Source organism: Brettanomyces bruxellensis, chromosome 7, assembly GCF_011074885.1.
Source record: "Brettanomyces bruxellensis chromosome 7, complete sequence".
NCBI lineage: Eukaryota > Fungi > Ascomycota > Pichiomycetes > Pichiales > Pichiaceae > Brettanomyces > Brettanomyces bruxellensis.
The window spans coordinates 1,480,428-1,496,435 of record NC_054688.1 but is presented as its reverse complement, the minus strand read 5'-3'; the positions used below and the strand labels follow the sequence as shown (position 1 = coordinate 1,496,435).

Genomic DNA, 16,008 nt, shown 5'->3' with positions numbered 1-16,008 from the left:
AGCAACTCGAGGAAGCGCTAAGACCTTGGCATGCCGGATAGTGGGAGGGTCGACAGGGAGTGTGTATTTAATAGAATTTACCGAGATTGTTATGTCAACAAAATAATTATTGTGATTGATGTTTTTATTATTAAAGCTGCTATGGTAGGGATCTGATTTTATTGTTGCAGAATGGATTGAGTGATATTTTCGAGGAGTGTGATGAAAAACGTGAGTTCAAAAGAGCTCAACAAGAGATAATCAAGTAGAGAAAAGATGAGTTTGGATCGCAGGTACATGCAGTATAGTTGAGAAGATGAGGAATACGGGATAAACCAAGAAGATGGGGGGGATTAAGAAGATAGGGGAGAAGAAGGATATGATAAAGAAAAAGGATGAGGTAAAGATGATAGAAGAGATAAAGAAGATGGAGATATAGTAGTGAAAAAGAAAAGCAGAAAGAGCGTAGAATATTGAACAATGCGAAGCAATCGAACAAAATAGATTTGGAGATGGAAATAAAGGAAATTAGAATTGTGAGAAAAATAGACAGAGACATAAAGAAAAAGCTAGGCGCTAGGCTCGCACTTTTTTCTCGGTGTCGAACAATTTGTCATAAATGAATATATTGGGCTCAATAAATTTTCTCAATAATACAATAATATATATCTTTTATTTGGATTTCCTTTATTCTTTTTTCTTTCCAGTCTCCTATCATTTTTTCTTCATCGGCCAGCAAACATCATAAACTTGACAAATTTCATAAACTTGACCACGTTGTGTGCACGGTTTCGGGAGTTTTAATTTGAATCTTAGTACAGTATATTCTTCAGGACGGATTCTTACGATTTACAAGCACTCTTGCCTGACACAGTAGGTTAACCTTAAAGAACAATAGAGGACGGCCATCGACTTTTAGCGGGGCTAAAAACAGCAAGACTGGGTACGGGACAGTCTATATTACTGCCTTTTCGAAAACAGAGCCTGATCTTGGGCGGATATCGACCTTTTTTCAAAGCATCAACTTTGTTGCTAGCGTCATATCATAGATAATCACATGTCTACGGCGCAGGACAAAAGCAGTGGGATCAACAGTCGCCCTCCAATGGTGAGCAACAAGAGTGGCGGGGCAACTGGCAGCGACAGGATTAACGAGATGAGAAGTGAGAGTGGAAACGGGAACACTAATGGGTCAATGTCGGGAAGTGTGAGTGACGATACGCCATCAGAGTTGTTGGAGCAACTAGTGTACGTCGATGAGTTTTTCAACTCGAATGCGGATCCCATGGGGGATAATCCGAACCTCGAGGAGCAGCTTACTGCGGAGTTGGCGGCATTTGCAGATGATGAGTTTGTTTTCCCCGATGAGGAGAAGCAGAAGAAGCCTCGTATGGGAACGAGTGACTCAGGGAACGGGGATATGGATAGAAATAGAAGTGGCAATGACAACAGCAATGGCAACAGCAGTAACATGAATAACAACAACAACAGTAATATGAATAACAACAACAACAACAACATCAACATCAACAACCTCATCAACAGTATTAGGGGGAGCGATAATAGCAGCCACTCGAGCCCCTCGAGTCTCATCCAGACGCCACTTTCTTCAACAAGCATAAGTGGCAACGCTAGTGGTTCGCCTTGGCATTTTGTGGACTCGGGTTCGAACCAAGGACGCAGCAACGCAAATTCTGGCGTTGGTGAACGCAACGGCGACGCATACGCGGCCTCGACTTTATCCGGCATGCTCAGCGGCTCTACGGGGGCCTTTAGTGGCAGTAACGGTGTGAATTTTGGTGGCGGCCGGTCTGGAGGGTTGAATTCGGGGCTTAATGATCGAAACTCGGGCCTTAATGCTCAAAATTCGACGCTTAATTCTCAAAATTCAGCATTTAACACCCCAAATAGCAATACCAGCATTCCTAATTCCTTGGGTCTGCCCTCTCTGGCCCATCCACAGGCAATTCTGGGGTCTTCAGGGGCCTCCGGGCTGCAGAATGCCTCCATCTCGCAGGTGCAGCAGCTTTTACCCCGTGCACAAGTGCCCCAGGGTGCACAAAACACTTTGGCGGCAGCCGGATTGTCGCAAATGCAAATTGAGGCTCTTGCCACACTGATTGCTTACCACAGGACTGATGTTTCAGGCTTGCAGCAGCAAGGAATACAACAACAACAGCAGCAGCAACAACAACAACAACAACAACAACAACAACTTCATCAACATCACAACTCACTATCGATGACACCTTCGATCACATCTTCGGTGACTCCTTCAGTGACTCCATCCAGCACCATCCCAGAGTCAACGTTGCCGAGCTTTCTGGGCAAGGATGCAAACATGAATTCTAACTCGACGCCGAACCTATCGGGTCGATTTTCCCAGAATGACCGGCGGATTCCGCCGGGAATCGCGGCCAATTTTGCCGCCACCGCCCAGACGTTCCCGTTGGCAATCGAGTCACGAGAAAAACAACATTCGGGGATCCGGTCGGAGCCCGTCAGCGATTCCGGATACGGAAAGCGAGCATTGGGGCGGGAAAACGGGCGAGAAAGCCGAAATAGCAAGAGGCGGAAGGCAGAAAGCGGAACTTTCAGCAGTTCGACATCTCCGGCATCGACGACGAACCTAAGTCCGCTTGCCTCAACTTCTCCGATGGGTTCGGACCGTGCGGACACGGAGAAAGATAAGAAACGGCGTAATACGGCGGCCTCCGCGCGGTTTAGAATCAAGAAAAAGCTGAAAGAACAGGAAATGCAGCGGACAATTAAGGATCTGGAGGAGGCCTCAAAGGGCTTGGAGGCCAAAGTCAAGAGGTTGGAGCTGGAAAACAACCTTCTTCGCAGTTTGGTTATAGAGAAGAACCACCGAAGAGATGCCGAGGAGGTCGAAAAGCTGCGTGTGAAGGCCAAAATGAGCATCGATGACGGAAATCAGGTGAAGCAGGAAAACCAGAACGCAAACGGCTCTCCGGTTAACGATTCGCTGATTCAGCAGGACCAGGACTTTGGCGAGAATCTTAGAATTTGATCTGATAATGTGCATTGAAAAGTTTCTGTGTAATGCTTAATATTGAATTTGGAGGCAGCAGATGGTAATTGTGAGGTAATTAGGTAGTAATTAGGTAGAAATTAAGTGATAATTGGGTGAGTAATTGAGTAAGTAATTAGGTAAGTAGAAATTAAGTGGTAATTAGGTAAGTAATTAGGTAAGTAATTAGGTAAGTAATTAGGTAAGTAGTAATTAGGTAAATGGTATTTAAATAAGTAACTAAGTAAGTAGTAATTATGTAAGTGGTAATTAGGTAAGTAATTAGGTAAGTAATTATTAAGTCAATGGTATTTAGGTAGAACTTAAGTAAATAGTATTTAGGTAATTAAATATTAGTAGGTTATTAAATAGAAGTTGCAATAAGCAATAGTCAAAGTAATAGTACATCACTTATCATATGGTAGGTTGTATTAAAGAGGGATAATTAGAGCAAAAAATAAGTACTGAAATATGCGCGGTACTAAACAATTCAATTCTACATCAAATTTCGCTGCCTTTTTTTTTTTTTTTGTTCTGCCGTCCACTTAACTCTATCTCTACTCTTATTATCTACATGTTTTCAACTTGTCCTACCTACTTCCTATTACACTCCAGTTTTCATCTTCTCATTAACCAAAAATGAAGCCAGCTGTTACAGTAAGTACAGTGTAAAATACAGGGATCCCTCTGCATCAACAATACTTCCCTATCTCTCAATTATCTTACTAACAACTACTCTACTTCTTCATCAAATAGGCAGGAAAAGCTTGGTTTTGCACTGTTCTTTCTGCTTTCGGAGTCCTCATCCTCTCAGTGATAGGTGCTCTCTTCTACACAAACAATGAGGCACTGGTGGGCTCGATAGACGATCCTGAAGATGGCAAAGCGTAAGTATACATCTCAAATTTGATGCCAAACACACCGAATTGTACTACAAACTGAATCAAACATCATATTGTCCAATTTTGCCGCTTTAACTTCATATCTAATCTCTAAGTATGAGTATATTGGTTCAATCAGCTCGACTATGCTAGATTCTGCATGCTTTGTTTTCTTACTTGATACCTCTTCTATCTTCTGCATACTAACACCACAGAATTTAAGTGTTGCCAAAACAATCTTCGGGGCAGTTTTCATCTACTTAGCCTTCTTCGTGTTCTGCGGATCGCAGCTCTGGATAATAAAGAGACAGTCTAAAATACATCTCTGAGCCTAAATAGAGCAACCATTCATTTGTTTGCATCACCTCATGAACATTTCCTCTTCATTTTACTGTTTACTGATTTTGCGGGTTCATATCGAATACATATTTTGTATTGCATAGCTTCGATCGGCAATTACGCCTGTGTAGCTATTTAAATTGTATTTATAGCATATTCATGTAGAGATCCGGGTCTCGTTTCAATTCTACCTTCTTTCGGCAATGCACCTCTATTTATTTAATTTTTTTTTTCTTTAGTACTTTTTTGCTCAGTCTCCCATTCATTTTTGGGTATTCAATTCGGAGTTCTTTCTCTTTTCATCTCAACCATGATAATAAATCATAAGTCCCATTTCGCAATTGTATAAATACCAGCCTTGATTCCCAATCCGACTTTTAAATAACCATTTTTTGCTCCCGGGGGATTGGGTTAGCATTTTATTGAGAATCGACTACTGATCTGTTCGCCAATCCTGTTGACATGATTAATCTCTCACTTGAGTTTTCTTATTTATTCCAACTTACAAAAAACAGAACTCAATGCTTAAAACATGCTTCTTCACAAATACATATATAAGGTATAGTGGTATTTGACTGCTGAGTATCTCGTGTCCAAAAGTTACTGATCCCTTTCTTGTTTATCGGGAAACAACGTCAGAAATGGGACTCTTAACCCGGATATCGAGCAGATGAGGGCTGCAAAAGAGTTCCAAAAGTTATATTTTAGATTGAAAGACTACGAACTGGATGCCAAGGCATTGCAAATAGATACACTAGTGCGTGACTTGAGACGTGCATGCAACTCTCAAGACTCAATTAAGAAAAAAGAGGACGAATTTCAAAGAAAACAAACAAAAATTGGAATATTGTTACCTTCGTTTCTGGATTGTATCACAAGGATGTGCAAAGGAAAAAGGAGGATGAATGCAAACAGCTAATCAAAGTCTTAAGTGATGAAGAGGCCCTTGAGAACATCCCAGTTCTTCAAGGCTTATTGATTAATGGTGAAGTCGGAACTGGCAAGTCAATGCTTATGAATATGTTCTCTGAGTCGCTTCCGATCAGAAGAAAGCTCAGGGTTTATTACAGCAGCTTTGTATTGTGGATTTTTAGAGAGATTAACCAGATCAGCAGACAAAATGTGCTAATGAAGGGCCAGAATGAGCTTATTTTGTTCGAAATCGCTTCAAATCTCGTGCAAACAAACTATATTTTGATGCTTGATGAATTTATGATGCCTGATTTGGCCGCCGCAAGAGTGATCAAGATTATATTTACCTATTTTTTCAGGTTTGGAGGTGTGCTAGTGGCCACATCCAACAGATTACCGTCTAATATGTACACGGGTGGGTTCAACTCTGCCCAGTTTGGATAGTTTGAACGTATTTTAAAGATGCAATGCACGATATTTGACATGGACAGTGAAAATGATCATCGGTTGGACTCGCTAAGCACAGAAAGCATCTCTTTCATTGTGAAGAAGAATGATCCAGATCAAACGAGGTGGAAAAACACGCTTTTCCAGTTGGTAGGACCAGGAAAATGGGAGTCGACATATTTCTACAGCTTTGGAAGAAAGATTAATCTAGACCAGTGCAAGGACAATTCGGTACTGCTAGACTTTTCACACTTATTCTCCGGGAACGAGTTTGGACCCGGGGATTTCATCTCTATAGCATCAAGATTTCAGACTGTTATCTTGGATAATGTTCCAGCATTAGGATCTGGCCAAAAGAACGAAGCCAGAAAGCTCATAGAGTTTGTCGATGCTACTTATGAGACTGGTTGTAGACTTGTAATGCGTTCAGATGTGGATATAGAACATATTTTTTTCAATACTTCAAATACAGGTGGGAAATGCATTGGGTTCAAGTGTACTCCAATTGAGGGAGATAATATAAGTGCAGTTGAAGATAGTGAGATGGCAACACAGACAATTTTAGACACAGTGAATCCACTGCAACCAAATGCAACTTCGTATGATGAGATGAATGGTGCGGCCTTTGATGTTGAAACGGATGATATTAGCAAGAGCAGTATTGAAAAAGCTGAAACTGGATTTGCAGGTGAGGATGAGAAGTTTGCCTATCGCAGGACGGTGAGCAGACTTAAGGAAATGCTCTTTTCATCCAAATGGGGTAGTCAGAGGAGGTGGCATCCAATAGATGAGAAGTTGAGGGTGTGGGAAAGGATGAATGGTTAGGAAATGGATAAGAAATGGATAGGAAATGGATAAGAAACGGATAGAAGATGAATATGAAACGGATAGGAAATGGATAAGAGGTGGATCGGAAATGGACTTAAGATGGATATGAAATGAGATATAAGATGGAAATGAGATGGATATGAAATGAGATATAAAACGAAGAGCTTAAAGGTAAAATCCTATTTTTATATAAAGGTGAAAGCAACAAGTAGATAATAAAGCATTACTTGAACTATTTTACTCCCTTCACAGTTTCTGATCACAGACAACACAACAGGATACGGAAGTAGACGAAACAACTAGCATGAAACAATTAAAATTGCTTTTTGCTGGAATTTATTCCAACTGCTTTGAAAATACTAAATATTCTGTGTCTGATCTAACATACTAATTACACAGCTATTTGGCGCTAATATAAATTGCCAGATGTGGATCGGGCTGTGCGGGCCGAGATAACATTGTAGTGTAGATAAAAAGGATAGGCAAGAATGAGAAGTAGGGGAAAAAAAAAAAAAAAAAAAAAAGGAAAAAGCTCAGGGGAGAGATCTGGAACAGTTAGCATATCATAGCATTAAGTAAATTAAGGCATTGAACAAAAGCAACCAACACAATCAGAGCAATGGAATATCTCAAGATCACAAAAGTGGATAACATCACATTGCATCGGCGAGGAAGGTCGTTTAAAGGTTCATTACATCTAACAACACATCATCTTATTTTTACACTAGCAGAAAGCAGCAATGGGCACACAAATGGCAAGCCAGCGAGTCTGAGAGAGCTCTGGTGCTGCTACCCAATAATAGAGCGTGTAGAGCTGCGCAAGGGCTCTGCATTGATGTACAAACGAAGCTGGAAAGGTGTGAATGAGGGGGTGCAAGTGGGGAATAGAGCCGACGGCACTAATTGGCAAGGTAGGGAGGAGGAGGAGGAGAAGGAGAAAAGTAAGCAGGCACACAACATGGAATTGGAGGAGGAGGTGGAGGCTTGGAAGCGGGATCAACTCTACAAGGGAGCGAACCTGAAAATCTACTGTCGGGATTACAACTACATGAGTTTCGACTTCCAGGATGTGACCGTGTGTAAGGATGTGTACGACAGTGTGATGAAGCTGACATGCACGGGCAGCATTGAGGAGTGTTATGCGTTTTTGTACGAACCAATTGTGATCGAAGCGCAGTACGATAGCTGGTGGGACTATGACCCGCAGGCGGAGTTTGTGCGTGAAGGTTTAAGCTTTGATGAAGTGGAAAACGTGAAAAAGCGGCTTGGAGAGCTGGAAAGTGCGACATTAGGGCTGGAAAAGCCCAGAAAAGGCCGCCATTCGTGGCGGATGACCGGCGTGAACGAGATGTACGATGTGTGCGACACGTATCCGCGTTTTGTGTGCGTTCCGGCGGATGTTCAAGATGCCGTAATTACAGAATCTTCCAAATTCCGATCCAGGGCCCGTTTCCCGTGTCTGGCGTACTACTACCGGAAAAACGGGTGCACGATCATGCGGTGTTCGCAGCCGTTGGTGGGAATCAAGCAGAATCGGTCGTACCAGGACGAGAGGTTGGTATATGGGGCATTTAGCAGTAATGGGCGTGGTAAAGAGCAAAATCTTGTGGTGGATGCCCGGCCAGTCACAAGTGCGATGGCCCAGATGGCAGTCGGGGCTGGAACTGAGAGCATGGACAACTACTGGGGCGAAACAAGCCGGAAATTGTACCTTGGGTTGGAAAATATCCATGTGATTCGAGACAGCATGAACTGCGTGAAGGAGGTTTTGCGTAACGGAGATGTGGAGGGGGCAGTTGGGGCGGCGAGTACGCCGGAGATCGCCGAGCACAGGGCGGAGATGCACGAGCAGCTTGCGAAAAGCGGCTGGAGGCACTACGTGTCACAATTACTGAAAGCGACAGATCTTTTGGTCAAGTGGATCCACTTGAAAGGTGCCCATATGGTCGTGCACTGCTCGGATGGCTGGGACAGGACCCCGCAGGTGATATCACTTGTTGAAATATGCATCGATCCGTACTTCCGGACCCTGGATGGCTTTTTTGTGCTTGTTGAGAAAGACTGGTGCTCGTTTGGCCACCGATTCAACGACAGATGCGGCCGTTTGAACACAGAGGGGAAATTCCACGATTACGCGTCGAGCAAAGTTGCATCTGTGGGAACGAGATTCCGGAATTTTCAAGGTTTTAAGAGTTTCCGACAGCTCAACCAGGCACTTCGGTCTCGGCCGAACGCTGAAAGTCTCGAGAGTCCAACATTTCAGCAGTTTTTGGACTGTGTTTATCAGTTAATGAGGCAAAATCCGGCTGCTTTTCAATACAACGAGAGGTTTTTGCGCAGATTGGTCTACCACCTCTACTCGTGCCAGTATGGAACATTTCTGCAAAACTGTGACAAGGAACGGTACGAGCACGACCTCCCGGGTCGGACGCGGTCGGTTTGGGACTATTTCAAGGCCAGGCGGGCCCAGTTCACCAATCCAGACTATTGTGCACCTGTAGAATACTCTGAAGATACTGATTACGATTACGATGCAAATGTGCTCTATCCGAATTACACGGATGTGATTTTCTGGTACCAGTTGAACGGTCGGTCGTATGAGGACATGAATGGTGTAGAGAGGCGGATGAGAAAGGCCGGGAGTTCAAGGAGTGGTGAAAGTGGTGAAAGGGGTGTGGAGGAAGATGGGGGAAAGGAGAAGAATGAAGAAGGAGATAGAGGTAAAAAAAGAGATAAAGATGAAGGAAGAGATAGTGGCGAAAAGAAAGAAAATGAGCAAAAGATGGAAAATGAGAGTGAGGAAGTTGGGAAAAGAAATAAAGAATATGAGGAGGCAAAAGGTGATCAAGAGGGAGAAATAAAGACAGACCGATGTGATAAAACAGACCTAGCTGGTCAGAGAAGCCAATTAAATGATACTATAAATGACCAAAGCGACAATGTGCATGATAATAACGGGAAAATAGATGGCCAATGGAATCAGATGACAAAGTACGACCATTCTGAAAAAAAATTCAACAGAAAAATGGAGAGATTGGAGATAGAGTGATCAAGAAGCTGCAACTATGTTGAATGTTGAAAGCATGTCTCCATACGGAAAGTAATTGTGTATCCTTCAAATTGTTCTCAGATGAATATCTGCTAACTGATTTCAAGCATGGAGTACGTACATATGGAAAATGCTTAGTTTGTGTTTGTTATGGTAACTGAAGTGGACAAGAAGAATCAAAACATTCTTAGCACACCATCCACAATGAAAGCAACCTTTCTTAGATCCAGAAGCACGCCATATTAGGTAGATCAGTGGTAATTCCAGAAGAATACTTATGAAAGTATGAAAATCATCAAGATACGTTGTGTGCAAGGATGTGTCGAGGCGGTGAAATAAATGAAAATCCAACATAGATGTGAAATCCAGTTTTCGATCAATTTCATTCAGGCCTCAAATTTAAGATGGAAATATAATTAAAAAGAGGAAAATTATCGGTTATTAAAAAGGCACCGGTGTTGTCAAGATTGGATTGACCGCTAGTGAATTTAGCATAATATAATGGGGCATCAAGAATGAATAGAAGAAAGCTAAATAGTAAAAACCCCACGATACCCGCAGTAAATTCCCCACCCCACGAAACTCCGCGGGGTGCCGCCGTAGGCAGAAATCAGCAAGGTGCATCGGACAACTCTCAAAGGCCTTCAGTCAGCCTTAAATGCCGCTTTCAAGTGTGGAGAAAAAACTCGGCTCGTGAAATTTATTGTTTTTCTTCGGCCCTCTGCTTTCCCCTCGACCAAAGTTTTTTTTGAGTTATGAATATTCATCCCGTTCTATCGGGGATGCTGAACAATGGAGACAGCCGAAACAGATTTGCCATTTCATTGATTGGGGCGGCTAGCATTTGTGCCGACCTTGCCGTTTACAGCAATGTTTCGAGAGCGTCTGGATACTGGATGTTTTTCCATGCTGGAAAATGCCAGAGCTTGCCCATTTGTGCAGGGTCGGAACTTTGATTTTCAAGAGGCTGAACTGTAAGTGGAGAGATGAATGGAAAGAATGCGGGTGGAGATGTATAGACCAAACCGTGTTTATCTCATTATATCACATTATACGGTCTCTCTGGATTGTTTTCTATTTGTTAATTTGTCTGTTTGTTTGTTTGTCTTTAACGGTAAAAATCCGTCTGGCTGGAAACACCGACCTTTTTTTTTTTTGCTTTGTATAATTTTGGCACAGGGTGAGCGCTAAAAGCAAATAGAAATAACCGCTGGAGGCAGCTGATGAATTGAGGTTAAGTAGAGCACGGTTTTGCGATGGGATGTTTGCAAAGAGAATTATGTAAGAGGGATATGGGCAGATGTTAGCTGAACAGAGCCATTTCAGGCTACCGCAGTTCACACCACCTCGTCCATTATTAACCCACCAAAATAACACTTTTGCCGGGGCGCACCTATTGTTCCCCCTCTCAATACCCCGATCGTATTATTATTATTCACATTATTACTTTCTCCCTTTTCCCATTATTGTCATGAATAATTTTCCTGCCTCAGGTCTTTTTTTTTTCCTAATACTTTTCTCTTTTCCGTCCTACTCGTTCCGTTGCGTTGGCAGTATCTTATTTATTTTACCAGTTTCCGCATCTGAAGCAGATTTCTCTCCTCTGCACATCACTTTAATATAAAGTAGAAGGGCTTCTTTTTTTTTCTTTCGTTTCACACGCTTCTGTTTCTAGTTGTATCGTTTTTCTCACATTCACAGCAGCAATCGTCAATTGATCCATCGTGGCATCTTTTGAAGAGTTGATTATTTCGCACAGCACATTCAGGGCACACACATCAATTGTTTTTAAAGCCCCATTTTCTTCACTTATTCATAGCAGGTTGGCAAGCAGCTCAAGGGCAAACACAGACTAAGCACTAAGCAGCATCATGTTCGCAAGACTAGCATCGAAAAACGCCGTCAAGCGTGTCTCTCAGGTGAGATTCTTGTCGGTTCATGAGTTCAGATCAGCATCTTTGTTGAAGCAGTACGGAGTGGGAACCCCTAAGGGAATCGCAGCTTTCACACCAGAGGAGGCATACGAGGCCGCCAAGAAGTTGGGCACGGATGATCTTGTTGTCAAGGCCCAGGCTCTCACTGGAGGAAGAGGTAAGGGACACTTTGACACCGGTTACAAGTCGGGAGTGCATCTTGTCAAAGGTGCCGAGGAGGTCAAGCAGGTGGCCAAGGAGATGCTCAACCACCAGTTGATCACGAAGCAGTCGGGAGCCGCCGGAAAGCCCGTTTCTGCCGTCTACGTCGTCGAGAGAAAGTACCCACTTCACGAATCATACTTGTCGGTGGTCATGGACAGAAAGAATCAGTCTACGATGATCATTGCCTCGTCTGAGGGTGGTATGTCGGTCGAGGAGGTGGCCAAGAAGAACCCGGAGGCCATCAAGAAGTTCCCAGTTAACATCAACGAGGGCGTTTCGGATGAGTTGGCCACGAAGATCGCCTCAGGCCTGGGATTCACTGCAGATGCAGTTCCAAAGGCTGCCGCAGACATCAAAACTCTTTACAAGATCTTCAAGGAGAAGGACGCCACCCAGGTTGAGATCAACCCTTTGACCGAGACCAAGGAGCACGACATCGAGTGTGTTGACGCCAAGTTCAACTTCGACAAGAGTGCCGCATACAGGCAAAAGGACGTCTTTGCATGGAGAGACGTGTCGCAGGAGGACCCAGACGAGGTCGAGGCCTCCAAGTACGGCTTGAACTTCATCAAGCTCAATGGTAACATCGGCTGCTTGGTCAACGGTGCCGGTTTGGCCATGGCAACCATGGATGTTGTCAAGTTGTACGGCGGTGCACCTGCCAACTTCCTTGATGTTGGTGGTGCCTCCACCCCAAAGACCATCGAGAAGGCCTTTGAGTTGATCATGTCCGAGAAGAAGGTCAACGCCATCTTCGTCAACATCTTCGGTGGTATCGTCAGATGCGACTATGTTGCAGATGGTTTGATCAATGCCACCAAGAATTTGGGCTTGAAGGTTCCTGTCATCGCCAGACTCCGTGGTACCAACCTCGAGATTGCCAGAAAGATGATCGAGAACAGTGGCTTGAAGCACCTTTACTTGTACTCTGACTTGGACGAGGCTGCCAAGAAGGCTGTCGAGCTTGGAAAGATCTAAGCTCTGATTTTTTTGTTTCTGATTTACTTTTAACGTTATGTCTTTAGCTTCGTACTTTTTATTTTATTATGATAACATTGAGTGGTAGTAGGTTGTATGTATTCTGTGTTGGTGTAGTTCTTGCTTACTCGGTAGTCTATGTGTTATGCTACCTGTCAATGCTTATGGTTAACACTGCTTCTCCTATTTATATTCTGGTACTACACTAGTATCTGCTCACTGCTTGTACTGCATCTCTCGTTATAGTTCATTTGTCATTGCTACCTCTTTTATTATCGTTCATCCATTACTGTAAAGCTCTTACTTTAATTTGGCCTTTATTTAAGTGGTACTATCTTCATCGATTACACTTATCATCTATAATGCTGCTTCTCTTATTATTATTGATTGGTTACTGCTACTGCTCTTATTCTTATATTCTAGTACTTTAGTACGATCTGTTCACTACTTACACTACTTCTCTTATTATAGTGCTTCTATTGCTACTCTTATGCACCAATTGTCTATACTGCTCTTCTTATTCCATTATTTACACTTCTCTTATTTTAATTTTTCCAATGCTACTCTTATATACATCATCTATGCTGATCTTCTTATCATAGTAAATTCATTACCTACACTTCTCTTATTTTAATCCTTTCATTGCTACTCTTATACACACTCCTTCCTGCCTTCCTAAGCTCCAATCATCCCCATCAACTTCCCGAAATACTCAGAGGATGTCTCTGTAGGCCGGAGCTCCTTATCCTCGTGCCCAGCTCCTTCTATTTCACCCTCCATTGCCTTGTAATCATAGCTTTTCTGACCCAAATACTCGAAGTTCTTTGCAATTTCTTCATTTTCAATTTTTTCACTCCTGAGAGCACCTCCAAGTCGTGGAGCAGCTCTGTTTGACGACTTTGCCGTCATCTGCACCACATGCATCGATGCTATCGTCGGTTTTTTCTCCTCCTCACGCAATAGTTCCGGCCTCAAGCTCTTCTTCTCGTTCTCAGCCTCCTCTTTCAGCTTTCGAAGCTTTAACTCATCTATATATCTGAAATCTGGCCTCATTTGTGCCGTTCCTCCATTCACTGGTACTAAGTGTAGCTCCTTGTCCGTACCAACGCGTCCCATAAAGTACTTACAATTGTCATTCTTGCACACAACACCTCGAAGTCGCTCTCCTCTGATTTTATCCCACTTGTCTGCTTTCTCCTTGCTGAAAAACTTCGTATCATCAAATGGAAGCTCAACTTCCACAACATCGGACCTCTCCTTATACTGAAACTGCTTTGGAAGCTCGCCTCCCGGTTCGTATTTCCCTGCCTTGTTCGATCTCGTCGTATATTGTAACAATAGTAGTTGTAACTTCTCTGCAATGTCTGGGTTCATGTGAATTGGAATTTCTTCCACTACTGGATCGTCTTCCTCATCCTTTTCATTTCGCTGTCCAAATAAATCTGACTCGGGTTCCTCGATGTCTATTTCTTCACCGTTAGTCTTTTCTTTATTGCCTGAAACTTCTTTGTCAACATCCATCTCATCTGATTGTTCGGCCTTCACTTCGATCTCTTTTTCATCATCAGACTCATCCTTGACAAAAAGTGACGACATTGCGTGTGTATAATAAATATTATGAATATATTATGCAGATCTGTATCCAAGCTTTGTCCCCTGCCACCACTTTCTAGTGTTTTGCACAGTTAAATGTGACAACCTTCCATCCATCCTCTAATCTGAAAGTTCTTTTTTTATCTTTTTTTTTTTTTTGAAAAATTTTGTAAACATCAAATCGGGAAACGTCATCTTTCAATCAAACGAATCCTGTATTTTTTCTACAATTTGAATTTTATTCGGCGTCTAGCTCCTTGATACATATTGTATATTGCTTTATTCTTCATTCCCTATTTCTTACACTGTATTAAAATACTTACAGTCACATACACCTCTTTTCAATGAATATCGAACTCTACCTAAATAGTCTAGAGCAGAATATCAAAGACATTTCGGATCATATACTAAAGAATTGTTCAGACATTAACCTGGCTGAAATCATTTTAAACAATTTGCTTACTCTTTTTAGATTCTGTACTCAGAATTCAGGACAGACAAACAGAGTATTAGAGCGGAATAATGCTTCATCACAAAGATTTTATAATATACTTTCAATCCTGGCATTGATATACCAAGGCATATGTGAAGTTCCCATCCAGCAAAAACATAGAGCTACACTTTTATCAGATTTGTGTGCAATAGAAAGAATATACATAAACCAACACGGAATGAAAAATATTTGTGAGCAGCCAAATGAATTGATTAATAGTTGTTCCTGCATACTGCAAAAACTAAAGCAGCTCAAGTTGAGCTTGCAATCATCAGTTCATAATGATTATGCATTAAAAAAGATTATACAACATATATCCAAAATAATTGATGAAGTGGATATATTTAATACTTCATTAAAAACCTTTGGATGTGTCCCAAAAAATTGTGAAAGTAAAATTCAGTTTCAAAACGAGCAAATATGTATCTTACTAAAGACCTTCTCCCGAAACAAAACTCTAAGAGAAGAAACGGATAAAGTGCTAAGCAAGGTATATATTGACTTTATGCAACTAAAGAAGAAGTCTCCTTCACCTTCTATTAAATCTCTCAAAGAAGATAAGGAAATACTAATCAAAAATAATGAGCAATTAGTGCAACAACAGGAAAATAGAAAGAACAGAACCAATGAAAGTGTACAGAAAAAAGCCGAGGAAACTTTGGTCAAAACTGAGAATTGCAAAACGAAGGCTCATAAACTTCCACTTTGTGAAATATCAAACATCAACATAAACAATTATGAAAACACACACCAAAATAAAGGTGGCCATCAAAGCAATAATCAAAAAGCCCTCTTGAAACTGTTTTCTTCAACGGGACAAGCAGATTGCAATAAGAACAAAGAAAAACAGGAAGATACTCCAAAAAAACCTGTTTCCTCAGTGAATGGATATATTGTGTCATATGACCCAGAAGAAGATGTTAATAGTTTTAGAAACACTATTCAACAGTCTCCTGAATACCCATTTTTAAATGTGCCATGCTCAGGAAAAAGCTCACTCAAAGTCAAAGAAAATCCTAACTTTGAACAGGAAAGAAAAGCCATACTAGAAAGTGACAAGACAAGCAATTTAGAAGAACACAATGATGAACTTGAAAAGCCTTTCTCCCCTAAACTTATGTCAAAAAGGGCTTGGATGAAAATAAAGTTGGAAACACTATTTCAGAAGATATTTGATACCGAAAAGCGCTTTAAGGAGAGTGGAAATGAACCAATATAACCGGTTACCGAAGTATTGCTGTTCTCGGATTTTTCTTAGCATTGTACAAATCTATATTTGAATTATTTAAGTGATTTTATTTTATGTATTGGTCGACTAGTTATTAACCTGTTTTATTATT

General features: G+C 41.8%; 7 protein-coding genes across 7 annotated transcripts; 6 read left to right on the top strand and 1 right to left on the bottom strand.

Annotated features, from left to right (window-relative positions):
- Window positions 1–1,036: 1,036 nt before the first annotated feature.
- Window positions 1,037–3,010, top strand: BRETT_005120 (uncharacterized protein; the record flags this gene model as incomplete). Its single annotated transcript, XM_041283603.1, has 1 exon — window positions 1,037–3,010. The coding sequence occupies one exon, from the start codon at window positions 1,037–1,039 to the stop codon at window positions 3,008–3,010; it is 1,974 nt and encodes a 657-aa protein (XP_041136955.1).
- A 639-nt stretch (window positions 3,011–3,649) lies between these two features.
- BRETT_005119 (uncharacterized protein) lies at window positions 3,650–5,586 on the top strand (the record flags this gene model as incomplete). Its single annotated transcript, XM_041283602.1, has 5 exons — window positions 3,650–3,667; window positions 3,767–3,897; window positions 4,396–4,408; window positions 4,796–4,812; window positions 5,040–5,586. 5 exons carry the CDS (start codon window positions 3,650–3,652, stop codon window positions 5,584–5,586), a joined length of 726 nt encoding a protein of 241 aa, XP_041136954.1.
- Window positions 5,587–5,604: 18 nt separating this feature from the next.
- On the top strand, window positions 5,605–6,414 carry BRETT_005118 (uncharacterized protein; the record flags this gene model as incomplete). The annotated part of the gene is made up of 1 exon (XM_041283601.1): window positions 5,605–6,414. The coding sequence occupies one exon, from the start codon at window positions 5,605–5,607 to the stop codon at window positions 6,412–6,414; it is 810 nt and encodes a 269-aa protein (XP_041136953.1).
- A 622-nt stretch (window positions 6,415–7,036) lies between these two features.
- Window positions 7,037–9,466, top strand: BRETT_005117 (uncharacterized protein; the record flags this gene model as incomplete). Its single annotated transcript, XM_041283600.1, has 1 exon — window positions 7,037–9,466. One exon carries the CDS (start codon window positions 7,037–7,039, stop codon window positions 9,464–9,466), a length of 2,430 nt encoding a protein of 809 aa, XP_041136952.1.
- Window positions 9,467–11,337: 1,871 nt separating this feature from the next.
- Window positions 11,338–12,582, top strand: LSC2 (succinate--CoA ligase beta chain; the record flags this gene model as incomplete). The annotated part of the gene is made up of 1 exon (XM_041283599.1): window positions 11,338–12,582. The coding sequence occupies one exon, from the start codon at window positions 11,338–11,340 to the stop codon at window positions 12,580–12,582; it is 1,245 nt and encodes a 414-aa protein (XP_041136951.1).
- A 675-nt stretch (window positions 12,583–13,257) lies between these two features.
- On the bottom strand, window positions 13,258–14,178 carry BRETT_005115 (uncharacterized protein; the record flags this gene model as incomplete). Its single annotated transcript, XM_041283598.1, has 1 exon — window positions 13,258–14,178. The coding sequence occupies one exon, from the start codon at window positions 14,176–14,178 to the stop codon at window positions 13,258–13,260; it is 921 nt and encodes a 306-aa protein (XP_041136950.1).
- Window positions 14,179–14,846: 668 nt separating this feature from the next.
- On the top strand, window positions 14,847–15,887 carry BRETT_005114 (uncharacterized protein; the record flags this gene model as incomplete). Its single annotated transcript, XM_041283597.1, has 1 exon — window positions 14,847–15,887. One exon carries the CDS (start codon window positions 14,847–14,849, stop codon window positions 15,885–15,887), a length of 1,041 nt encoding a protein of 346 aa, XP_041136949.1.
- Window positions 15,888–16,008: the final 121 nt, after the last annotated feature.